The 25,594-nt window shown below is 49.6% G+C and overlaps 1 protein-coding gene across 1 annotated transcript in view; it reads right to left on the bottom strand.

Moving 5' to 3' along the window:
* RUNX1 (RUNX family transcription factor 1) overlaps positions 1-25,594 on the bottom strand; it is a 95,392-nt gene that overhangs the window by 41,535 nt on the left and 28,263 nt on the right. The window contains exon 4 of the mRNA XM_064647120.1: positions 5,701-5,892. Coding sequence (XP_064503190.1) covers positions 5,701-5,892 — 192 coding nt within the window. The remainder of the gene's footprint in view (positions 1-5,700; positions 5,893-25,594) is intronic.

The raw sequence follows: 25,594 nt of genomic DNA, 5'->3' as shown, positions 1-25,594 counted from the left end.
TAATATATAATATATAATATATAATATATAATATATAATATATAATATATAATATATAATATATAATATATAATATATAATGTATAGTGTATAATATATAATATATAATATATAATGTATGAAATATTATATAATATATAGTGTATGGTATATAGTATATATAATATTATGATATGTAGTAGTATTAATATATATTAATATTAAAATATATTAATATTAGATGTTACATATATAATAAATATAAATAGATATATTTAGAAATAGATATAATATAAATAGATATATATTTAATGTTTATTTAATATTACAAATATAATTGTGTAAATTTAATGTTTATTTAATATATTTAATATAATAAATATATAAAATAAATATAAAATAATACAGATATATTTATATTTATTATATATAATACTTCAATGGTCGTGGAGGGTCTAAGAAGCCCCTCAGCCCAGCTCCCATGGCTCTGCCTGTTTTCTTTTCCCCCTCTGCCCAGAGGAAGGGGTGAGTTGAGGTTCCCTGGCTGGAGGAGGTGGAGGTCAAACCCTGGGCCATTACACGCTCGGCTCTGGGCACAAAGGGATTTTTCAACTCAACACAAACCATGTGTGATGTGGGGGAGGCTCCTCCTCCCCTCCTGTCCCCCCTTTTTTTTCCCCGTGGGTTAAACCTTTCAAGTGAACAGGTGGATTTTCTGCCTCCCCTGTGATATGAAAGAAGCAGAAAACTCGATTAAAGGCAATTTATGGTCTCTTTGACTGGCTGGGATTTGTGTCCCTGACACCAGAGGCTTCAAGCTCAGAGTCAAGACTTGGTAAAAGGGGAAGTTAAAATTAACCTCGAGCCTTTTCTAGATGAAAACCTCAACAAATAAACAGCGGTTCAGTGGCGTGGCAACCTGCCCCTTTAAATCCTGACATCTCTATTTTTGTATTTTTGAATCAGTTTTGTTTTTTTTTTTACAGAAAGGTAATTGGGCTTGGAGGAATAGAACTTGTGATTCCTGCTGGTGTGAGTTAAAGCAGAGTTTAAGGCTACTGCTTGGAATTTAGCAATGTCTGGGGGTTTTAATGCCTTGTTTTGTGCCCCTATAAAAACCACTCCGTGCTCTCTCCAGGGAGAAAGTTCCATCAGGAACTTCCCAGTTGTTTCCAGTTTCTAGAAGTGGTTCAGGATGCAAAGATGGGCAGAAAGTTCTAGCAATGAGATGTTCAGAAGTTCTCCTGGAATCACAAAATCCCAGAATGGTTTGGGTTGGGAGGGACCTTAAAATAATCCAGTGCCACCCCCTGCCATGGGCAGGGACACCTTCCACCAGCCCAGGCTGCTCCAAGTTTATCCAACCTGGCCTTGGACACTTCCAGGGATCCCGGGGCAGCCACAGCTTCTCTGGGAATTCTATCCCAGCCCCTCCCCACCCTCTCAGCCAGGAATTCCTTCCCAATATCCCATCTAACCCTGCTTTTTGTCAGTTTGAAGCCATTCCCCTTGTCCTGTCACTCCAGGCCCCTGGAAATAATCTTTCTCCATCCTCCCTGTAACTTCCCTTCAGGTCCTGGAAGGCCACAATTAGGCCACCCCAAAGCTTCTCTTCTTCAGGCTAAACAACCCCAATTCCCCTTCCTTGACCTGCTGGCCATGTTTGTTTGTAACCCTCTGCTCAGAAATGTAATAAACAAAAATAACAACAGTAAAAACATCAAATATCCCAACTCCCACAAGAGGTCACAGAGGGGATCAACCCTAAAACCAATCACACTTTGAACACTGAGGAAAACCTGTGCAGGGCCAGGAGTTGGACTCAGGGATCCTTGTGGGTCCCTTCCAACTGGAGATATTCTGTGATTCTGTGGAAAAATGATGGTGCTGGAGCTCTTTCCCACCCTATTCCCTTTCCCACCCTTTCCCTTTTCCCCACTGACCCTGAAAAGATGAGCCCTGGAAGTCAAAAGGCGACTGCAGCAGAGATGGTCCCAAACAAGGGAGCTTCACTTTGGGGTTTGTTTTATGGGCAGTAACGAGGGAGCTTCACTTTTGGGTTTATTTTATGGGCAGTGACCACAAGCCTCAAGGTGCTCAATGAACAACACACATTTTGGAGCCAGGGGGAAAGGGAAACCAGGAGAACAGGAGGGTGTCCATGAGGAAACCTCAGTGCTTCCATCTCTGTCTCTTCCTGGGCTGCATCCCGGGGTAAAACCCATTAAACTGCTGTTTGCAAAGAGCAAAGCAGAGCAAAGCTGTTTGTGGGGAGAGCAGCTGGATCCACAGCTGGGTGTGAAAATCCATGGATCTGCTGCTGGGCAGGAGAGGGGCTTCCACAGGGAGCCAGGGAAGAGGGATCCTTAGTGTTAAACCCTTCCTTGACCTGCTGGCCATGTTTGTTTGTAACCCTCTGCTCAGAAATGTAATAAACAAAAATAATAACAGTGAAAAAATCAAATATCCCAACTCCTACAAGAGGTCACAGAGGGGATCAACCCTAAAACCAATCACACTTTGAACACCGAGGAAAACTCATACAGGGCCAGGAGTTGGACTCAGGGACCCTTGTGGGTCCCTTCCAACTGGGGATATTCTGTGATACTGTGGAAAAGTGATGGTGCTGGAGCTCTTTCCCACCCTGTTCCCTTTCCCACCCTTTCCCTTTTCCCCACTGACCCTGAAAAGATGAGCCCTGGAAGTCAAAAGGCGACTGCAGCAGAGATGGTCCCAAACGAGGGAGCTTCACTTTGGGGTTTGTTTTATGGGCAGTGACCACAAGCCTCAAGGTGCTCAATGAACAACACACATTTTGGAGCCAGAGGGAAAGGGAAACCAGGAGAACAGGAGGGTGTCCATGAGGAAACCTCAGTGCTTCCATCTCTGTCTCTTCCCGGGCTGCATCCCGGGGTAAAACCCATTAAAATGCTGTTTGCAAAGAGCAAAGCAGAGCAAAGCTGTTTGTGGGGAGAGCAGCTGGATCCACAGCTGGGTGTGAAAATCCATGGATCTGCTGCTGGGCAGGAGAGGGACTTCCACAGGGGGCCAGGGAAGAGGGATCCTTGGTGTTAAACCCTTCCTTGACCTGCTGGCCATGTTTGTTTGTAACCCTCTGCTCAGAAATGTAATAAACAAAAATAATAACAGTGAAAAAATCAAATATCCCAACTCCCAAGAGGTCACAGAGGGGATCAACCCTAAAACCAATTACACTTTGAACACCGAGGAAAACCCATGCAAGGCCAGGGGTTGGACTCAGGGATCCTTGTGGGTCCCTTCCAACTGGGGATATTCTGTGATTCTGTGGAAAAATGATGGTGCTGGAGCTCTTTCCCACCCTATTCCCTTTTCTACCCTTTCCCTTTTCCCCACTGACCCTGAAAAGTTGAACCCTGGAAGTCAAAAGGCGACTGCAGCAGAGATGGTCCCAAACAAGGGAGCTTCACTTTGGGGTTTGTTATATGGGCAGTAACGAGGGAGCTTCTGTTTGGGGTTTATTTTATGGGCAATGACCACAAGCCTCAAGGTGCTCAGCAGACAACACACATTTTGGAGCCAGGGGGAAAGGGAAACCAGGAGAACAGGAGGGTGTCCATGAGGAAACCTCAGTGCTTCCATCTCTGTCTCTTCCCGGGCTGCATCCCGGGGTAAAACCCATTAAAATGCTGTTTGCAAAGAGCAAAGCAGAGCAAAGCTGTTTGTGGGGAGAGCAGCTGGATCCACAGCTGGGTGTGAAAATCCGTGGATCTGCTGCTGGGCAGGAGAGGGGCTTCCACAGGGAGCCAGGGAAGAGGGATCCTTGGTGTTAAACCCCATACTCTGCCAAGCACAGAGAGTTCCCAAGAAGCTGAGGAATGTGAGTGTGCCACCCACACCTCCACCCACGTCGTGTCAGCCACGAAAATATCCGTGTTTTCTTTCACAGGAGCACAGGAGAGACCCAAAGGGGTTCACTCTGCAGGGCAGGGAAGGGAGAGGTGGGATTGTGAGGGGCTGGGTTGGATCCTCCACCTGGGCAGGGAAGGAGCTGGGTGGTCCTTCCACCTTCTCTCTGTGCTTTGCCTGGCACAGGACAAAGTGTGCTGATTGCCAGCAGCAAAAATCAGTGGGTTTTTAGTAGGTTTTGATTAGATAATGGGAAGAAATCCTTCTCTGTGAAGGTGGGGAGGCACTAGCAGAGATTTCCCAGAGGTGTGGCTGCCTCTGGATCCCTGGGAGTGTCCAAAGGCCAGGCTGGATAGGGTTGGAACAACCTGGTGTGGTGGAAGGTGTCCCTGCCCATGGTAGAGGGTGAAAATAGATGATTAAGGTCCCTCCCAACCCAAACCATTCCATGATTTTATGATGACTTCTCAAACATACCTGAAAAGCAGCAGCTTTGCAACAGATTTCACTAAACCAAAGACCTTCTAAACCTTAGGAATAGAAAAATGTAACTAGGCTTGCCTTAGGTAAATGAAATAACCTTTTCTGCTTGCAAGAAAGAGCACCCTGCTCTTAAAAATTAATGCCAAAACAAGAACTTATTTTGATTCACAGAAACCATTTCTTTCCAAGACCCCAGCGCTGAACCCTGACTGAGATAATTTCACTTTGGGTGGAAGAACAGAGGCAAAACTCCCCCAGGAACAGCACCTGCTAAAAATGAACACTGTCCACACACCTTTTTTTGGGTGCATCTGCCCATGAACCTGCATTCTGATGGTAACAGCTGGTGCTGAGTGACCCGACTCACTGCTCCCCGAGTTTCAGCTCATCCCAGGGACACATCCCTGGTTTTAGCAGGGACAGACTGGGCTCTAGGGATGGCAGGGGAGATTCCAAGCTGGATGACTGGGTTTCCCTGGCACCACTGAGCAAATCAGGCTGCTGAGTCACCACTTTGCACGTTTTCATTTAAACAAAACCCGCTGGAAAACCACAGAAATCCACCCAGAGCTCCCAAGGATGGCTCAGCACGAAGAGGTTGTTTTTGGGGGATGAAGCTCTTTGCAAAGCTCCCTGGGAAAGGTCAAAGCAAAGTGTTGACAGTGTTTCTCTCTCACCCAAGCACACTAATTGACAAATATCCATTGGGAAATACATCTAGGCATGGAAAAAGCCCTGGAATGATGCTTCTTTGCAAGGAGAACAATGGATTTTAAGGTGTTACAGTTCTGGCACAGGCAAGGACAACAAAACAGCTGCACTGAGCTGGGAAGAGAGACAGTGTGGACCCCTTCAAATCTGCCACATCCAAATTCAGCTGGAATGACTAAGGGAACACATTTCTACCCGTTCCCTGTTGCTGCTCTCTGCACTGGGATCCTCTGTGTGTCAACCAGCAACCACAGGGACAGCACAGGGGGAGCACAGGAGGGATGTCCCACCTGCTGGAGCACTTTTTCCCCAGGAAAAGCTAAATCATAAATCCTTTTCCCATTCTCTTAAGAGCTGATCTGTGGTCACAACTGTGCAAAGCATTTTGGTGTCCATTGCTCTCCAACTTTATGAGATATCCTTCAAATCCTTCTCCTGGAAGGCTGTGACACCACGCTCTGGGGTAGGAATGGCTTTTCAAAACACACACACATGTCAGGAAGCCCCTCTTTGCACTCATTAAAGGCCGAAAGGTATCCAAGGAGGGCCCAGAAGGGATGGCAGGGGGGCAGTGGTCGGCAGGCTCAGGGCTGGGGAAGGTGGAGGCAGGCGAGTAGGGGGAGGATTTCGGGTACTTACCCTGGATCTGGCTCTGAGGCTGAGGGTTAAAAGCAGTGGAGTGGTTGAGGGAGGCCCGTGGGTTGGCTGGGGGGGGTGGGTGGTGTGGGCTGACCCTCATGGCCGTGCGCCGCAGCTGCTCCAGCTCGCTCAGGCGCTCAGAGAAGGACAGACTGCCAGGCTTCGTCTGCTCATCTATCTTCTGACGGTGTCCTGTTGTGGGGAGGGAGGGGGAAAAACATCAGAAAATCTCACTGGTACACGAGGTCTGTTGGTTTGATTTATTCTTTTGGGTTTTTCCCCCTTTGTTGTTTTTTTTAACCCCTGATCCGCTGCTAAAGTCTCTGCCCTGGGACTGTGTGAAATTTGGAGCTGCAACCACTTCTCTGCAGGAACAGGAGGCACGAGGCATGCATTGCATCGTGGCCTGGTCCTGAAGAACCAGATCCACTGAAAATTTCAGTGCCTTCCTGCACCTCCCATGAGGGGAGAAGGGGTTTCTAAAAGGAGGAAATGTCGAGTGACCCCCGTGCTAAACCTGCACTGGAATAACTCCTCAAAAATAAAACCCCAGATTGTCACAAGGCCCCATAATTAGTCCTATTTTTGGAGTCTTTTGCAGTGGCTTTATGGGCAGGAATAGGAAATAAAACCCAGAAGAAGTGGAAGAGTCAAAACTGGAATCATGAATCCACATCAGGAGCTTCAGGAACGTGAGGTCCCAACAGACATCCAGCTCCAAGAGAGGAAATGCTGCTTTTACAGCATCAGCCAGTGCAGAGGGGTCTTGGAATTAGAGGGTCCAGAGCTCCCTGGAGCAGCCTTTGGAGCACAGTCCCCAGGAAGCTCCGGGGCTGGGAGGGGACAGGGAAGGTGCTGGAGAGCCCAAGCTGCAGGACAGTGTTGGGCACATCCAAACCCAGCTGGAATGACTAAGGGAACATATTTCTGTGTTCCCTGGAGCTGCTCTCTGCACTGGGATCCTCTGTGTGTCAACCAGCAACCACAGGGACAGCACAGGGGGAGCATAGGAGGGATGTCCCACCTGCTGGAGCACTTTTTCCCCAGGAAAAGCACAAATCATGAATCCTTTCCCCACTCTCTTAAGAGCTGATCTGTGGGCACAACTGTGCAAAGCATTTTGGTGTCCATTATTTTCCAGCTTTATGAGCTATCCTTCAAATCCTTCTCCTGGAAGGCTGTGACACCACGCTCTGGGGTAGGAATGGAAACCTCCCCCAGCAGCCTTGTGTTAGGTGGGATGTTGGAAATAGGAGAAAAAAAGCCCATTCCCAAAAAGGGCTTTTCCTGCTGAAAGGTCACAGAAAACAGCCCTTCAGCAGAAAGCCCCAAATCACACAGGTTCTGCTTTCTGAAGTGCTCTCTCCAAATGCAGGGCAGGGTAAAAGAATCATCATGGAATCATGGAATGGTTTGGGTCAGAAGGGAACTTAAATATGATTCAGTTCCAAAACCCCTGCCATGGGCAGGGACACCTTCCACCAGCCCAGGTTGTTCCAAGTGTATCCAACCTGGCCTTGGACACTTCCAGGGATCCAGGGGCAGCCACAGCTTCTCTGGGAATTCTATCCCAGCCTCTCCCCACCCTCCCAGGGAAGAATTCCTTCCCAATATCCCATCTAACCCTACTCCCTGGCAGTTTGAAGCCATTCCCCTTGTCCTGTCCCTCCAGCCCTTGGAAATAGTCTCTCTCCATCTTTCCTGGAGCCCCTTCAGGCCCTGCAAGGCCACAATCAGGTCCCCCCAAAGCTTCTCCTCTCCAGGCTGAATAATCCCAGCTCTCCCAGCCTTTCCAAAGGGACTGACTGGAATGAGGACATTCCCTGCCTCCAGCTGGATTTAGTCAATGGAGTAGCATCCCCAGCTCCAAAAATATCATTTTCACTCCTTCTGCTTAGGGACCCTGTTGCAGAGCAGTGGGTGCCACTGTCCCTCCTTTCCCCCCAAACCCAACCCATTTCTGCAGCTTGGATTTGCCTCAGGAAATCAGCTGCCTCATGAATATTCATGGTTATCCCTTCCCTTCTTCCCACTGGACACTGTCACCCTGTCAGGACTCCAATGTCAGTGCTAAATCTCCAGCCCAGAGGTCAAACATCTTTTTTTTCTCTACTTGCTCCCTTGAAGAAACGAGGGAACTTGTGACAGGACGAGGGGGAATGGCTTTAAACTGAAAGAGGGCAGGTTCAGATCAGATGGCAGGGAGAAATCCTTCCCTGAGAGGGTGGGGATAGAATTCCCAGAGAAGCTGTGGCTGCCCCTGGATCCCTGGAAGTGTCCAAGGCCAGGCTGGATGGGGCTTGGAGCAACCTGGGCTGGTGGAAGGTGCCCCTGCCCATGGCAGGGGGTGGCACTGCATGATCTTTAAGGCTCCTTCCAACCCAAACCATTCCATAATTCCATGAGAAGGTGGCATTATCCCTGCTTTCCGTGGAACACCATGATCTGATGTCTGTCTGCTCCTGATTTTCCTTTCCCTGCTGGAAGAATTGCCCTCTGCAGCTTCCTTTGCACCTCCAGCCTCCCTGCAGGGAGGTGCCCAGTGCTGTTCCTCCCTCAGCTCACAGAAAGACTGGCACAAAACTCCTAAAACCAACCCACCGTGCCCTATTCCACAACCCCCATAGCACTGAATCCACCAGCATTCCCAAAAATCCAGCTTCCAACACTGAACAAGCAGCAAAAGTCCTCTGGAGAGCCCAGTAGGCCCCTTCCTCCACAGAGCCCTCTTTCAAGCCACCCCAACAGCTCCACTTTATGCACCACGAGGAAAATGTGCATTTAAAAGCGGTTCCCAGTAGCTGCATTTCTAAAATTAAATTTTATAACTCGGCTCCTGGTTCCAAATGGCAGTGGCTGAGCCTTTCTTCCTGCTGCCAGGGCCCTTTGGCACGGCTGGAGCGGGCTCAGATTCCACACTGTGCTGTAAATTATCCCGAGGGGGAGTGGGGGAGGAATTAAAATATAAAAAGGACGTATTATATAGTAGCGGTTTCGTCATTAAAGAGACCCATTAGGGCTTCAAAAAAAAAAAAAGGAAAAGAAAAGAAAAAAAAAAGAAAACAAAACAAAAAGAGGGGAGAAGCAAAGACAGATGAAAAGGACTTTTATCTGCCATTCTGGTTGGTCAAGAGCAAAGGTTTCATTTGTCAGCAGAGCAGAGCTGGAGCTGCCTCCAGCCTCGGGCTGCTGACCCTGGACTGGAAAGCCAACATGCAGAGTCATACAAGATGTGTAAAATACCTCATGCATTTGGATTATTTTTAAGCTTCAGCAGGCTCAGCCCAGGGCTTGCAGAGCCAAGAGCCGCCAGACCCTTCCAAATCCATCCCCTTGATGTCATTTATTCTTGATTTCACATCCTCCTCGGGCATCTCCTGCTCCTGGGGGAGGGAGCCCAGCGTGACCCCCCTGCCACCTTCCCTTCCCACATCCCAGCAGTGCCAGCCCCTGTGCCAACAGCCTCTCGTGGAGCTGAGCAGCTCCTCTGAGGCCAACAGGACGAGGGCTGCTGAGGCAGGAATTCACTCCCTGCTTTGAGTCTCACTCAGGGACTAAGTTTGTGCCAGGCTGGCACACGACGCCGGGCAGGGCAGACAAAGCCCAGCCTGCTCTGGCAAATTAAGCCAGGCTTAGCGTCCTCCCCAGGTCACCACAGGGCATCCTGTTCCCAGGCTGGATCCCTCAAAGCTGATGGGAGGGTCTGTGCCTGTCTCACACAGTCCCTGAGGTTGGAAAAGCCCTCCAAGGTCACCCAGTCCACCCTGTGCCCCATCCCCACCTTGTCCCCCAGCCCAGAGCACTGAGTGCCACATCCAGGCCTTCCTGGGACACCTCCAGGGCTGGGCACTCCAAACCTCCCTGGGCAGCCCCTGCCAAGGCCTGACCACCCTTTCCAGCAAGAAATTCCTCCTGGTGTCCAACATTCCTCCTGATGTCCTCTGCGCCCACCAAGTGAAATCTTTGCCTCCGCCTGCCCCAGAGCTTCCCCCAGAATTTTGGGCATTGCAGGGGATGTTTGAGCCTTCACCCTCTTCCATGGAGCCTCTTCCATAGCCTGGGGATCCCAGTGGTGCATCAGCACAGCCAAGCTCTGCCTGATCCCTCGGGCTCGTGGGAATTCCACTCCTGTCATCACACTCAGAGGAGAAAGAGCAGCACCAACAGTTCCCAGGGGAACTCTGCTGTTGTTTGGGGGCTAATTTTGGGTGGGAAACACTTAGAATCAATGCCAGGCAATTGTCACCTCAAGATGTAGCTCCAAAAGTGGCTCTTCCCACCCTGCCAGCCCCGAGCAGAAGAGCTGTTTCAGCTTTCCTCTCATCCTGAGAGCTGCAGGTAACACTGGGAAAATGTCCCAAACAGGAATGGTTTTCCCAAGCCACCCTACATGCACGGGCAGAGCTTTGTGAGGGTGACTTGTGTTCTGGTGTTTATTAGCTTCACTTTGAAGTTCCCCTCTAAACACCCTGCTCAAAGAGCAGGCAGGTTGTCCTCAGCTCACCCCTGCAAAGCCCAGGACTGTTATTATCCCCCTTTTATAGGTGGCAAACCCAAGGACAGAGGGATTAGGTGACTTGCCCCCAGCCAGGCAGCGACCCTGTGGCCCAACGTGGTGACCACAAGCCCAGGCTTCCCCTTTTCCAGGAGAGCAGGATGAAAAAGAGCAGCAGGAATGTGCTTGGGAGCCAGTTTGGCTCTGCTGAGCCAGCAGTTTGGCCACGAGGAGCTGCCCCAAAGCAGACAGGATTTTGGGGAAGTAAATCCAGCCTCCAGCTGCTGAAGGAAGGCCTTGGCACGGAGTTGACACGTGACCTCTCACACTCCCTGTGTCCCCACAGCTTTTTGTTGACAAGGATCTGTTTGTAGGGACCAACAGAGAGAAGAAAAGGCAACATTTTTCCTTTCCCCCCCATCTTGGCTTGCAGGGTGGAGGTTTGAGAGACTGGAATAAAGAGGACATCCAGCCAGGTTGGCTAAATCACAGGGTTTGGGGGCTTTGAGACTGACACAGCAGCTTCCCTGCTCTCCAGTGACTCCCTGCTTTGCTTGAGGGAATCCCCAGGCAGCTTTTTGCACCTTTCTTGGGTGTTATTGCACCCTGAGCAGCTGGTGCTTTTTTCCCCCTATGTTTTAACAGCAGTTAAACACTGTGATGGTTTTTTTAACTTGTTTCTTCTTTGGAAAAAACCAAACCCACACGGACGCTGCAGGTGGAGTAAAAAATTGCACAAAGGGGGAATCCTGCCCCAGAACAAACCAGGGCAGGTGGGAGAGTCTGGATCAAGACCCTTTTGCCTGAGATGCACTAGAAAATGACCTTCAGTTCACAGAATCCCAGAGCAGTTGGGTTTGGAAGGGACCTCTGGAGATCATCCAGTCCAAGGCAGGGTCACCCAGACCCAGGAAGGTGCCCAGGTGGGTTTGGAATGTCTGCCCAGAGGGAGACTCCATGACCTCCCTGAGCAGCCAGTTTCTTCTTTTCTGCCCTAATTGCAGGCTGAGAGGCCTTTTAGTCCCTGCTGCACTCCTTATTTGTGCTGGGAGAGCTCCAGTGGGGAAAGTCCTCAGGAAAAAGGCCCTGGAGAGGCTCTGCTCTGCCTTGCTCTGACTGACTGTGAGGGGGCTTTGAGGCTTTTTTTTTCTACCTTATCCCTTTCCAGTGCTGCCTCAGTGAGGTCAGGAGGGGTTTTTTTTACATGGAATATTACCCAAGGAGGGCAGAGAAAACATCGGCTCTTCCGATACTTTTACAGCCGCGCAACATGAAAGTGTTTTCCCTCTTTAATGGGAGGGAAATGCAGCTTTATAGACTCCAAGAGACCGTGGAGCACTTGGCTTGGCCCACAGCCAACTGGTTGGGGCTCTGGAAGAGGAAAAGACGGGAACAAAGTGCTTTGGAAGCCCCTGGGGTTGGGCCCATCGGGAATGGTGGCTCGATCTGGGATTCACACCGTGGTGGGCCCCACAAGGACCACAACAGTGCTCCAGGTGCACAAAAAGAAAAAGGGTTTCCTGCTTTAATCTGGTTTTTAAAAGTGTCATCAGATGCCTTTTGGGTTCAGAGGGGCAGAAGGGGGTGAAACAGAGGGTGAGGGAAGGCATCGCTGCTCTTATTCTGCCACCCGAAGCCAACAAAATTCTTGTGGGAATCCAGGACCATTTTATAAGCAAACAGTGCTGGGATGGATTAATGGACATCCCTGCCCATGGCAGGGGGTTGGAACTAAATGATCTTTAAGGTCCCTTCCAACCCAAGCCATTCCATGATTCTGTGATTTTTTTTTTTCTCTTTTAATCATCACAGGATGAGTCCAATCCCCTGTCACCTGCTCTCATCCCCTCACAGATCTGACTGTCCATGACCTGAGGGAAGGGCTGGAGCTGGGACAGGGCAGGCTCAGGGTGGATCTCAGGACAAGGTTCTTCCCCCAGAGGGTGGTGGGCACTGCCCAGGCTCCCCAGGGCAGTGGGCACGGCCCCAAGGCTGCCAGAGCTCCAGGAGGGTTTGGACAACGCTCTGAGGGACAGGGGGGAGTGTTGGGGTGTCCTGGTTGGACTGGATGATCCCTGTGGGTCCCTTCCAGCTCAGGACATTCCATGATTCCATGATTCTCTTTGCAGCTGGTTCCTCAGAGCTACAAACACCCCCCAAAGGTTTGGGCTCGTGGGCCCAAATGTTTGACAAAGACTCGAGGCTGCTGAGCAGCCAGGCCAGAGGCTCCTGAGCAGAAGCACCACAGCTTTTCCTGTGTTCCATCCACATCTCTTCTGCCCCAAATCCTCATGAAGAGAGCAAAGGGAATGTTCCTTGTCCTGGGGACAGGGATGGGGCAGCGTGTGGTGAGCAGTCGCTTCTCTTGGGTTTTATTTCTCTCCTTTTCGTTGTCTCCCTTTTATTTGTTATTTTTTCTCCCCCTGTAATTTCAATCATTAAACTCCTCTTATCTCAACCCGTGGGTTTTTCTTTCCCAGTTTTCCTCCCTGTCCCTCCCTCAGGACTGAGGGAGCGGCCTCGTGGTTTAAACCCCGCCTGGGGTTAAACCACAACAGGGGAGTTTAGCTAAGCTGAGCCTTTTCTCCCCGAATTCCTCCCCCTTCCCTTCCCCTTTCCTGTGTGGAAATGGAAACTTTTCACACCCAAAAAGAGGATTATACACAGGAAAATACAGCTTCTGGCCAGACTTTCCCAAAGTAGGGGGTGAGTGATGAGATCCGACGGTTTAATTTAAGGAAAAGCGCTTTGGAAGCAACGTTGGACCTCGATCCAAGCATCTCCTCTTCTCAGGGCTGTTTGTGTTCAGGCCCTTGGTTTGGCTCCAGCTCTAGTGGGGTAGAAAATAACCCACGTCTCATTGTGTCTGGGTAATAAAGTGCTGAACATTGTTTTGTGCCGTGGAGCTCAAATTAACGCAATTATTTTGTACTTGGTGAAGAAAATATAACCCTTTCTTATTACTCTAGGAAGTGAGCACTGTATGTTTAGTGCAAAACATGATATATTCTTGCAAAAAAAAAAAAAAAGAATGCCCCTGGATCCCTGGAAGTGTCCAAGGCCAGGTTGGATGGAACTTGGAGCAACCTGGGCTGGTGGAAGGTGTCCCTGCCCATGACTGGATGATCCCTAAGATCCCTTCCAATCCAAACCATTCCATGACTCTATAAATTAAAGTATAATCCTTCTATATTACTACCAAGCTGAGAAATGCTTGAAAAGCAACTATACTGCTGGCAATAAAAGCATATTTACAACAGAAACGGAGCCTTGAGTGCATAAATCAGCATTTTTTTTTCCCCTGTGTGCACATATCCCAGATATAAAATACTTCATACACCCTGATTTCCTATCTGCATATCAGAAGGCTCAGTTTGGGACAGTGTCAGAGCTCACACCAACCTCTTGTCCAGTGTTAAAAATACAACGTAAAAAATCCCTAAAAAAGGAATTACACACGTTGTAGGATATTTCCTATTTCCTCAGCGAGAAGCATTAGGGCTGTGCTGAGGACAAATAAGGTAGTCAGAGTCTCAAGCAGATTCATCAGCAATTATATATATTTTTTGGCTGTTTTTCTTGTGTGCTGGACAGCACAAAGCCTCATTTCCAGACGGCAGGAACGCCGTGGCAGACAGGATATTATCCTCAGCATTTTCATGCCGTGCCTGTAATTACCAGCAGGATCAGTGCTGGTCATCAGAGCTGACCTGACTGCAGGCAGGAGGCTCTGGAAGTGTGGGAATGAGGCTGGATATGCCATGCCTGGGTGCCAGGCTGACATCCAGCCACCCTGGGACACTGGGAAGCCCTTCCAGATGCGCTTCTCCTACACCCCTGCCCTGGCAACCCTCGGCCCTGTCTGGAAAAATCTGCTCCTCACTCCGAGGAACTGCAGACAAAACACATGTTTTAAGGCACAATTCTTTTGCTGAGCATTGAATTTTTCCACTGGTGGCTCCAATTTTCACTGTGTGTTGAACGAGTGACACCAACCAGGTGACCAAAGATTGACACAGCAGCTTCCCTGCTCTCCAGTGACTCCCTGCTCTGCCTGAGGGAATCCCCAGGCAGCTTTTTGCACCTTTCTTGGGTGTTCTTGCACCCTGAGCAGCTGTTTTTTTTTTTTCCCTATGTTTTATCAGTAGTTAAAGAACATAATGATGATTTTTTTTTCTCACTTCTTTGGAAAAAACCAAACCCACACGGACGCTGCAGGTGGAGCAAAAAATTGCACAAAGGGGGAATCCTGCCCCAGAACAAACCAGGGCAGGTGGGAGAGTCTGCATCAAGACCCTTTTGCCTGAGATGCACTAGAAAATGACCTTCAGTTGACGGAATCCCAGAGCAGTTGGGTTTGGAAGGGACCTCTGGAGATCATCCAGTCCAAGGCAGGGTCACCCAGACCCAGGAAGGTGCCCAGGTGGGTTTGGAATGTCTGCACAGAGGGAGACTCCACGACCTCCCTGAGCAGCCAGTTTCTTCTTTTCTGCCCTAATTGCAGGCTGAGAGGCCTTTTAGTCCCTGCTCCACTCCTTATTTGTGCTGGGAGAGCTCCAGTGGGGAAAGTCCTCAGGAAAAAGGCCCTGGAGAGGCTCTGCTCTCCCTTGCTCTGACTGACTGTGAGGCCCCAGGCTCTTCCAGGCTGGGTCTCTCCAGCTCTTTCCCTGCCTCCTGACAAATGTATGAAAAGCCTCACGTCCACCCTGAGGTCCCAGAGCCAGAAAAAGCAATCCTGACAATTTTTGGGAGGCAGGAATGTGCTTCCTCCCCCTCCGCCGGGAGGTACGAACGAACAGGGATGCACAAGTGCATCTCCACTCAAACTCATAATTATTTGGCTTGCTCTACATCCACCAGAACTTCTGCTGAATCTGACAGATGTTGTGCCCTCTATTCCTGCTGGGGAAGTGCAATTATTCCCTGGGTTCACCTCAGGAATTAGGTCATGGCAGCGAAGGAAAAGTCGCAGAACCGAGTGTTAGGAGTCGGGAGGGAAGAAGTTATCTGTGAAAGTTAAATTAGTCTGCTAAATCACCCCCTTTGCTTTCTTTTCCCTTTCCCCCATCTCAGTGTGTGCACTTTTAAAATGCTGAGCCCTTGACAACGTTTGAATGACTCCCAACTCAAGCACCACGTTGCCAAAAGCCTCTTTTGTTTCTTTATAGTTTGCGTCTTCCTGCACGAACCAACGGCCGTAGGAATCCCCTCCAGCCACGGGCTGAGACGTCACACTTGGAGATATGTAGGAAAGAGGACGTGCAGAATGAGGCCCAGCCTGCCAGCCAACAGCTCAGGGAGCAACCAAGAAAAATACAGGCACAAAAAAGGCCCCTCTGTGCAAAGAAAAGCTGCAGAAACACGATTGTGGAGCCAGAGAATATCCTGAGGGGGGAAGGACACACAGGGATCATCCAGTCCAACTCCAGACACCTCAACGATCCCCTCCTGTCCCTGAGAGTGTTGTCCAAACCCTCCTGGAGCTCTGGCAGCCTTGGGGTCGTGCCCACTGCCCTGGGGAGCCTGGGCAGTGCCCACCACCCTCTGGGGGAAGAACCTTGTCCTGAGATCCCCCCTGAGCCTGCCCTGTCCCAGCTCCAGCCCTTCCCTGGCTCCTGTCCCTGCTCCCAGCGAGCTGAGGTCGGTGCTCCCTCAGCCTGAGTGGGAAAAGTGAGGGATGAGAGGATTTGTCACCTCGGCAGTGCCCCCAGGGGGATGAAGGAACAGGAAAGTGAGTTGCACAAACATCCCGGCGTTGGAGGTCAAAGAGACAGCTCAGACACAAACATTTCATCATGGGTGTCTCCAGGCACTGAAGGTCTCAATCACTCAGCCTCAGACAGGGTTGAACAAGGGACCTGCAACTTAAAGGTCAGGTCCTGTGGCTCAGTGTTTATGTAAACCAGGGGAATTTGGCAACACAAAAATAAATTTACTCCCCGTGGGTACAGACCATTCAGACTTTGACGACTTGGAGCTTTGCTCCTGTTCCAGATAGATTGTACAGCCTGGGCTACACACTTCCCTTGAACTAAAGACCTTTGACCATATCCAGCGACTGCTTTTGCCACACAGGAGCTGAAAATACCTGATTTTCCAAAGAAATAAGTTTGGATATTTTAATCTGCGGGTTCCTAAGCGGTCCCTCCTCTGGACTAACTCTCCCATTGTGCCTACACAGGCCTGCAGTTCACTGAGAGCCCATAAAATTTCATGTGGTTCTGCCTGGCCTTTATTTTAGGTTCTCCAGCCCATTTTTTGGTTTGTTGGTTTTTTTTTTTCATTTTTGCTTCCCTCATTTTTTTCTCTGCAGCTGCGGCGAGATATAGTAAAGCTACTGTGGAGCATTTTGAAAGCAGGGCCTCTGAGAAGTTTCCAAAGTGCACACAAGCAGGTTATTCTTTGGCTTGTTTTCTTTGGCTGGGCCCGAGCGGCGCAGAGTGAGTCAAACAGCATTAACTTTCAAGAGGGAAGTGGTGTGGTCAACCAAAACTGTTTGCGGCGAGATCGGGGAGATACGTGGAGCAGGTAATGAGGAACAGGGTGTAGGTGGGAGAGGCAGACCCAGCCAGACAAACAGAATCCTTAAGAATTAAATCAGCACGGTGGCATAAATTATTTTTATTTTTTTTTTGGTCTTTATTATGAGACAGCCTGGCTTTTCTGGCCTGGTCAGCCTGGAGAAGATGGCCTGGTGCTTGATGGACTCAAAGGCAGAATAAAGGTCAGGCACTATTAAAATAAAATATATCAATTTTTTTTGTTTATGGCCGGTTGGATTCTTTCTCCTGCCTCCTCCCGTTTTTACAGGCTGTTCCTTATCTGTTCCATGATTAAAGAAGGCAAGGAAGATGTTTCCATCCTTCCATCTCTTCAGGATGTGTTTAAGTTGTTTGCGAGCACGTCGTGTCCTCGGACAGCAGACAAATCCTGCTCTTATGATTCAGATGCAGAGACAAAATGGTCTTTCACTGAATCATGGAATGGTTTGGGTTGGAAGGGACCTTGAAATAATACAGTTCCACCCCCTGCCACGGGCAGGAACACCTTCCACTAGCCCAGGTTGCTCCAACCTGGCCCTGGACACTTCCAGGGATCCAGGGGCAGCCACAGCTTCTCTGGCCAACCTGGGCCAGGGCCTCCCCACCCTCACAGCCAAGAATTTCTTCCTAATATCCCACCTAACTTTATTCTCCTTCAATTTAAGACCATTCCCCCTTGTTCTGTCACTCCATAACCTTGTCCAAAGTCCCTCTCCAGCCTTCTCCCAACTGGGAGATTCCTTCTGGCTGTGTAAAATCCAGAACCTTCAGCTTTAAAACCCCCATTTATCTCCCATCACTATTGCACATTTGGTGTCATATTTTCAACATCATCTTCTGTTAAAACAATCTCCATGTTCTCCAAGCCCCGTCCAACCCAGCCTTGGACACTTCCAGGGATCCAGAGGCAGCCACAGCTTCTCTGGGCAACCTGGGCCAGGGTTTCACTGCTCTCACAGCCAATTTCTTCCCAATATTCCATCTAACCTGGTTCTCCTTCAACTTAAGGCCATTCCCTCTTGTCCTGTCCCTCCATGCCCTTGTGAAAAGTCCCTCTCCGCCCTTCTTGGAGCCCCTTCAGGCACTGGAAGGACATAAATCCTCTCCCAGGCTTTGCTCTCCCTCACACTTTTCAAGGAGCTGCCCTGCACTGACACAGCAACAGCCTGACCAAGATTCACCATTAACAGAGAGAAAACTCATTTACTCGTCACAATTCCCACCTGCAGCCAAGAGCAAGAGCACAAAGGGAGATGCAGAGGGAAAATAAAAAGTCCTTTTTTGCATCGTTCACCACGAAGGGCAGAGGAGGAAGCAAAAGCCTGTGGGGTTTCCGTGTGGGCCCAGGAGGAGGGAATGCTGAAACCTCCCGGTGATCCGGGCCGGGCAAAGCTGGGAGGGACCGCAGGGCAGGTGGATTTCCACTCCTTCCAGTTATATTCCAAAGAAAGGGTTGTTCACTGGAAGTGCTGCACAGCTTCATTTGGTCTTTCCCTTGGACATGTGGTGTTTTGGGAAACCCCTGAGCGAGGCAACTCCTCGAAAAATGTCCTGGCACCACCAAAACCTTGTTTGGTGACCATCTGACCACTCCATGGGGGGTGAAAGTTTCCCTCTCTCTCTTCTCCCAGTGCTCTGAGGAGCCTGAGGAAGAGAAGGCATTGAGGAAGAGGAGAACCTGAGGAAGAGGAGGCCCTGAGGAAGAGGAGGCATTGAGGAAGAGGAGACCCTGAGGAAGAGGTGAACCTGAGGAAGAGGAGACCCTGAGGAAGAGGAGGCCCTGAGGAAGAGGAGAACCTGAGGAAGAGGAGGCATTGAGGAAGAGGAGACCCTGAGGAAGAGGTGAACCTGAGGAAGAGGAGGCTCTGAGGAAGAGGAGGCCCTGAGGAAGAGGAGGTCCTGAGCAAGAGGAGGCACTGAGCAAGAGGAGAACCTGAGGAAGAGGAGACCCTGAGGAAGAGGAGACCCTGAGGAAGAAGAGGCCCTGAGGAAGAGGAGACCCTGAGGAAGAGGAGGCATTGAGGAAGAGGAGGCATTGAGGAAGAAGAGGCCCTGAGGAAGAGGAGGCATTGAGCAAGAGAAGAACCTGAGGAAGAGGAAAACCTGAGGAAGAGGAGGTCCTGAGGAAGAGGAGGCCCTGAGGAAGAGGAGACCCTGAGCAAGAGGAGAACCTGAGGAAGAGGAGGCTCTGAGGAAGAGGAGACCCCCTCTCCCACCTCCTGTGGAGAGCAGGGCGAAGCAATCAGGTCACAGATCTTGGGTGCCCTCCAGAACATCCCTGAAGGAAAATTTGTCATCTGCCCAGAGGGAAAGTGGGATTGGTGCTCCAACAGCCCAGCTTTGTTAGGAAAGCTCCTTCTAGGAAGGATAAAGGCAATATGACACCCTTAAAACCACTCTAGGGTTCCAACTCCAAGCCTGTGCAGCTGAAGCAAAGCCCCAGCAGCTGCCTCAACCCTTTTGTTCACTCACAGTTTCCTATTTCTCTGGAAAATGCTCCCTCCAAAAAGATCTTGGTTTGTTCACCGATCTTAAAACAGCTCCAAATCCTGGGTAGGGAAGTGCAGCCGACAGGAGAAAGTCAGACCTGAGGACTGCTTAGGAAAGACCTTCAGAAATAATATACATTCAACTTGTTCTGCTTTTGTCACAGTTGCTGAGCATTCACCCAGTGATTCCAGCAGAGAGAGATGGAGGAGGGTCACCAAGAGGATGCCAGGGCTGGAGCAGCTCTGCTGGGAGGAAAGGCTGGGAGAGCTGGAATTGTTCAGCCTGGAGAGGAGAAGCTTTGGGGTGACCTGATTGTGGCCTTGCAGGGCCTGAAGGATCTCCAGGAAAGGTGGAGAGAGACTATTTCCAAGGGCTGGAGGGACAGGACAAGGGGAATGGCTTCAAACTGACAGAGAGTAGGGTTAGATGGGATATTGGGATTTATATATTAGGAAGGAATTCCTCTTTGTGAGGGTGGGGAGGCCCTGGCCCAGATTTCCCAGAGAAGCTGTGGCTGCCCCTGGATCCCTGGAAGTGTCCAAGGCCAGGTTGGATAAACTTGGAGCAACCTGGGCTGGTGGAAGGTGCCCTTGCCCATGGCAGGCAGATGGAACGAGCTGTTCTTTAAGCTCCCTTCCCACCCAAACCATTCCATGATTCAATGATTCCATGAGGCTTTGTATCCTTTGAAAATCCCATCATGCAAATTTAGGTAAACACTTGCAAATATTCACCACAGCCTTTGTAACTATTCAACCACCAGGCAATAAAATAATGAGTATTAGCTATAAAAGGAAAGCAAAAAAAAAAGAGGATTGAAAATAACTACCTGCCTGCCCTCAATTTAAAATCACACTAATTCAAGAGGGGTGAAAAAAGAGCTGTGTCAGCTGAAGTGACTCAAAAAAGGAGTTGAAATAATTTCTATAGGACTGGGCCAGTTTTAACATCATTCCTAACCCACACAGCAGCAGCTCTGGTTTTCTGTGTCCCTGCTTTCTGTGAGGAAGGAGCTTGTCCTGTCAACACTTCTGTGTATCTTTAAAATGACAGCCAAATAACTCAGCAAGCGAATCCATCTGAGCTGCCACACTCCCAGAAAAAGCAGTGTTGTCACAGGATTTCCTGTTCCACGCATTTGATGATTTTATTGAACCAAAATAAATGACAAATTCCCTGCTCACATCCCCCAGTGTCGACTGACTCAGCAGCGAGGCTGAGAAATGCCAGGGAAATTAATCCTTTCCCATCTTTTCCGTGTGGAAAAGCAGTGTCTGCACCATGAAACCTCAAGGACTGAAAACCCACTGAGGTTCTAGGTGTGGAAGAGGATAAAAAGGATTCCCAGGGAGTGCCAGGCACTCATAAAAATTTTATAATCCTTTGCACTGCCAGTTAAAGTCCATAAAGTCCTTCCAGTGCATCCAGGGGCTCCAAGAGAGCTGGAGAGGGATTTTCACAAGGACAGGGAGTGACAGGACAAGGGGGAATGGCCTGAAGCTGAAGGAGGGCAGGGTTAGGTGGGATATTGGGAAGGAATTCTTGGCTGGGAGGGTGGGGAGGCCCTGGCACAGGTTGCCCAGAGAGGTTCTGGACTCCCCCAGTCCTGGAAGTCTTTCTGCTCCACCCAACCTGGCCTTGGACACTTCCAGGGATGGGGAATCCACAACCTCTGCAATAATAAACTGCTTTATTTTGTTTAATTGGATTCAATTTCTCTTTTTTTCACCCTTGGATGGCCATGGACATGCACATACACACACACACAGAGAAAGGAAACCAAGAGCAATCCCCACCTGTCTGTGCCCATTTGGAGCCAGCAACACTTCAATTCACATCCTGGGGATTTGGGGAGTGATCACAGAACCCCACAACCATCAGGGTTGGAGGAGACCTTCAGGGTCATCCAATCCCACCCCAGCACCACCAGGATCACCCCTAATCCATGTCCCCAAGGGCCACATCCAGACACCTCTGGGACACTCCCAGACACAGGGACTCCACCACCTCCCTGGGACACTTATTCCAAGGCCTGACCACTCCTGCAGGGAAAAATTGTTTCTAATCTCTCATCTGAACCTGCCCATGGGCAGTTTGAGGCCATTTCCTCTCCTCCTTTCAACCCTCCTGTTGCAGAGAGCAATGAGGTCCCCCCTGAGCCTCCTCTTCTCCAGACAAACCCCCCCAGCTCCCTCAGCTGCTCCTCACAGGACACGTTCTCCAGACCCTTCTCCAGCTCCATTCCCTTCTCTGGACACAAAATATTTTGTAAAACACGTGGTTTTTTGTAAATCCCCCCCAGCCAGCTCGTGCTTGCACAGAACTCTTCCACAGGCCAACCATGAATGTCCCCATCCCTGAAGGACAAGTCCACCCCATCAGTGTCACAAACACAGAGCCCCAGCCCCAGCAGTGCCCAACCACCAGCTTTCCTTGCAGCCCATCCCTTTTTTTCTTCTGCCTGGGCAGAGTCTGTTTAGGTTGGAAGCTCTTGGAGGCAATTGCCTTAGTCAAGATTTTGTGAAAGTTGGATTGTGAGACTGGGAGGGAGGAAACACTGGGAAAGGCAGAAAAAGCCTCAGTTGCTTTTCTCAGCTGTAAGCAGCACCTTTTCCTTCACATGTTTTCATAGAGTCATGGAATGGTTTGGGTTGGGAGGGACCTTAAAGGTCATCCAGTGCCACCAGGGACAACTTCCACCAGCCCAGGTTGCTCCAAGCCCCATCCAACCTGGCCTTGGACACTTCCAGGGATCCAGGGGCAGCCACAGCTTCTCTGGGCAACCTGTGCCAGGGCCTCCCCACCCTCCCAGCCAGGAATTCCTTCCTAAGATCTAATATAAGCTTTCATGGTGGGGCTCTTCCAATCACATGGTGGTTCACTCTGTTATGGTTTCCAAGTTTTTAGTTGGTACCTGTCCCTCTCAGTTCCCAACACATGGAGGCACTTGCAGCAGAAAGCAAGCAAGAAATGAAGGCATTTTGTTTTATTTCACCTGGCTGGGATGAACAGGGTTTTCTGAGAACAGTTTGGCTTTTATGGTTATTATATTAGGAAAAGGTTCTAAAGGTGTCAGAGGGTGGTGGGCACTACCCAGGCTCCCCAGGGCAGTGGGCACGGCCCCAAGGCTGCCAGAGCTCCAGGAGGGTTTGGACAACGCTCTGAGGGACAGGGGGGAGTGTTGAGGTGTCCTGAGCACCTTTGGATGATCCCTGTGGGGATATTCTGTGATTCCCTCATTTTCCTTGCACAAAAGGCTGAAGGTGGAAGTGGTGAAACCTCAGAGGGATCCTGAGGCAACCCCAGCCTGATCCGTGCAGGAAGAGCCTTCCCTGTTTCTGCCACGGGATGAGGGATTCCAGCCTGTCCTGGACTCTGCTGACTCCTCCCAGAAGCTGCTCTGGGAGTGGAAATCTGTGGGCAAAGCTTGGACAGGGCAGGGGAAAGGCTCAGCAGAGCTGGTGCCCTGAACACCACCAGCCCTCGGGGACTCCCAAAAAACCACCCCAGGCCGGGCAAGGGGGCATTTGGAGATTTCCCTCCCAACATGCACAGGCCATGGGCTTTCCTGGAACCTCCCAGGTGAGACAGGAGCACTCCAGATCAAGATCTGGGGGTGTCCTTTCCTCTGTGTCCCTGTGTCCCTCCCTGGCTTTGCCAGGAGGCAAAAAAGAAATATTCCTTCCTAAAAAGGCTCTTCTTGGACCAGCTTTTTAAGCTCCTTCTCAAATCCTGCTCAGCAATATATTCCTTTCTCTCTCTCTCTCTCTTTCTCTGCTCCTGCCCTTTGATATAAGGATGTCAAAAACCTCTTTGGGAAAACTACATATCCAGTAGGGGATAATCACATTTAATGCCCAGCTTAACCTTGGACCAGGGCTAAATCCATGTAGCCTTTTCCTTTTTGCCTCACTCTCAGGCACCTGGTCCATTAGTGAATTTTTCAGAGCTATGTAGGTTAAAACAATTCAATGAGGAAAACAGAGGGAAGCAGTCAAAAGAAGAAAAAAAACCTAATTTTTCAGCAGACGTGCACGGTAGGTCAAATGGCCTAAGGGAAATATTTAATTTAAGAGTCATACTATTCCTACCAAGTTTCCTAACCAAAAGTATTTTCATCAGGAGCACTACTCTTGATCTGGTTACTGCTAATGATTTTCCCCATGGACCCAGCTCATAAAAACATAAATTGCTTTATGAATCATAGAAATCATAGAAGTTGGAGAAGAAAACGATGGCTTAGGTCATCTTGCCCTTCTCCCTGACAGTGGAGTCTGATTTCTTTTCACAAAAAAAAGAAACCATTTTGAAAATAAGCATTTATTCAGAAGCAGAGAATAGAAATGCTGAGTTCAAAAGAGATTTAAAAAAAAATATGTAGTGAAAGCAGTGGAGGAAGAGCCAGATTCTTAAGTGTCTTGGGTCTCTTGATGAGTTGTGACAATTTGATGGGAATTATTGTCTGGACAGGCACAGGCAGAAATTCAGTCATTCAGGTTGGAAGAGGCTTTCAGGATCATCCAGTGCCACCCTCACCCAGCACCACCAGGATCACCCCCAATCCATGTCCCCAGGGGCCACATCCAGACACCTCTGGGACACTCCCAGACACAGGGACTCCACCACCTCCCTGGGACACTTATTCCAAGGCCTGACCACTCCTGCAGGGAAAAATTGTTCCTCATCTCTGCTCTGCCCCTGCCCTGGCCCGTCACCTTCCAGCATTTCCCACAGGAACACAGACACTCACTGGAACCCTCAGAGAAAGCCAGTAAATAAAACACCTGCTGGAGTTGGTTTGGGACATCAGCATGACTTTCTCTAGATGTCTGTAAGACACCAGCACCTTATTTTGTTCCCATGACTCCCCCAAATCTCTTGGGAGTCAGGACATCTTAGAAAATACCTCTTGGAATTGCCTTTCTTGGTAATTCCTTCAGCTCCAGTGAGTGACTCCTGGCTCTGTGGAAACCCTTGGTGAGAAGTCAAACCCAAAGACTTTGAAGCCCACTTGAAAATGAATATAATATAATAATAATAATAGTAATATAACATAACAATTTGACAGGCTGAGGGACCTGGGGTTGCTCAGCCTGGAGAAGAAAAGTCTCTGGTGAGACCTCAGAGCCCCTTCCTGTGCCTGAAGGGGTTATAAAAAGGAGGGAGAGGGATTTTTAAGCAGGCAGAGAGTGACAGGACAAGGGGGAATGGTTTTTAACTAACAGGGGGCAGCGTTGGATTAGAGATTAGGAAGAAATTCTTTGCTCAGAGGGTGGTGAGGCCCTGGCACAAATATTCAGGGGGCAGCTGATTTCCTGAGGCAAATCCAAGCTGCAGAAATGGGTTGGGTTTGGGGGGAAAAGGGGGGAAAATGGCACCCACTGCTCTGAAAGAAGGTCCAGAAGCAGATTCCATGAAAATGCCATTTTTGGAGCTGGAGATGCTACTTCTGTGATTAAACAGAGTTGGGGTCAGGGAATGTCCTCACAGACCCCTTGCAGTCAGTACTTTTGGAAAGGCTGGGAGAGCTGGGATTGTTCAGCCTGGAGAGGAGAAGCTTTGGGGGGAACTGATTGTGGCCTTGCAGGGCCTGAAGGGGATCCAGGGAAGATGGAGAGGGACTATTTCCAAGGGCTGGAGGGACAGGACAAGGGGGAATGGCTTCAAAGTGACAGAGGACAGGGTTAGATGGGATATTGGGAAGGAATTCCTGGCTGTGAGGGTGGGGAGGGGCTGGGATAGAATTCCCAGAGAAGCTGTGGCTGCCCCTGGATCCCTGGAAGTGTCCAAGGCCAGGCTGGATAAACTTGGAGCAACCTGGGCTGGTGGAAGGTGTCCCTGCCCATGACAGGGAGTTGGAATGAGCTGTTCTTTAAGGTCCCTTCCTTCCCAACCCATTCCATGATCCCGTGATCCCATCACCCCTCTGTGCTGTGTCTGACTCAGCAATAAAGGAGCTGTGCATTCCTGCAGGGGGGGGTTCCCACAGGGACCTTTCCTGAGGACAGGCAGAAAACCTCCTCCCCCCTGCAGCTGATTTGCTTCCAACATCCTAAATTAACGACCAGGAAGCTTTTGCACACATTTGGGTCGGGAAGACACGTATGTTCCCTCTGCCCGTATCATATCTCCACTTCCTTTTTAAAATGTAGAATCTTATTAAATATTAACTATTACACCAACTGAAGAATTGATTTAGAGCAGAAGCCGTGCCTGCAGGATGAGTTTGTTTCTTACCCTTCCAGCAGATGTATATTCAAAGAACTGAAGTTTATTTTGTTGTCTGCAAACCCTGAGCATGCCCAGGTCGTTGCATACACAAATCTGCCACTTGCATATACAAATATCTTTTTCATGTGCACAGCTG

The sequence above is a fragment of the Pseudopipra pipra genome, chromosome 2, assembly GCF_036250125.1.
Source record: "Pseudopipra pipra isolate bDixPip1 chromosome 2, bDixPip1.hap1, whole genome shotgun sequence".
In the NCBI taxonomy this organism is placed as follows: Eukaryota; Metazoa; Chordata; class Aves; order Passeriformes; family Pipridae; genus Pseudopipra; species Pseudopipra pipra.
The sequence above is the reverse complement of the archived record's forward strand: the minus strand, read 5'-3'. Positions and strand labels throughout refer to the sequence as shown.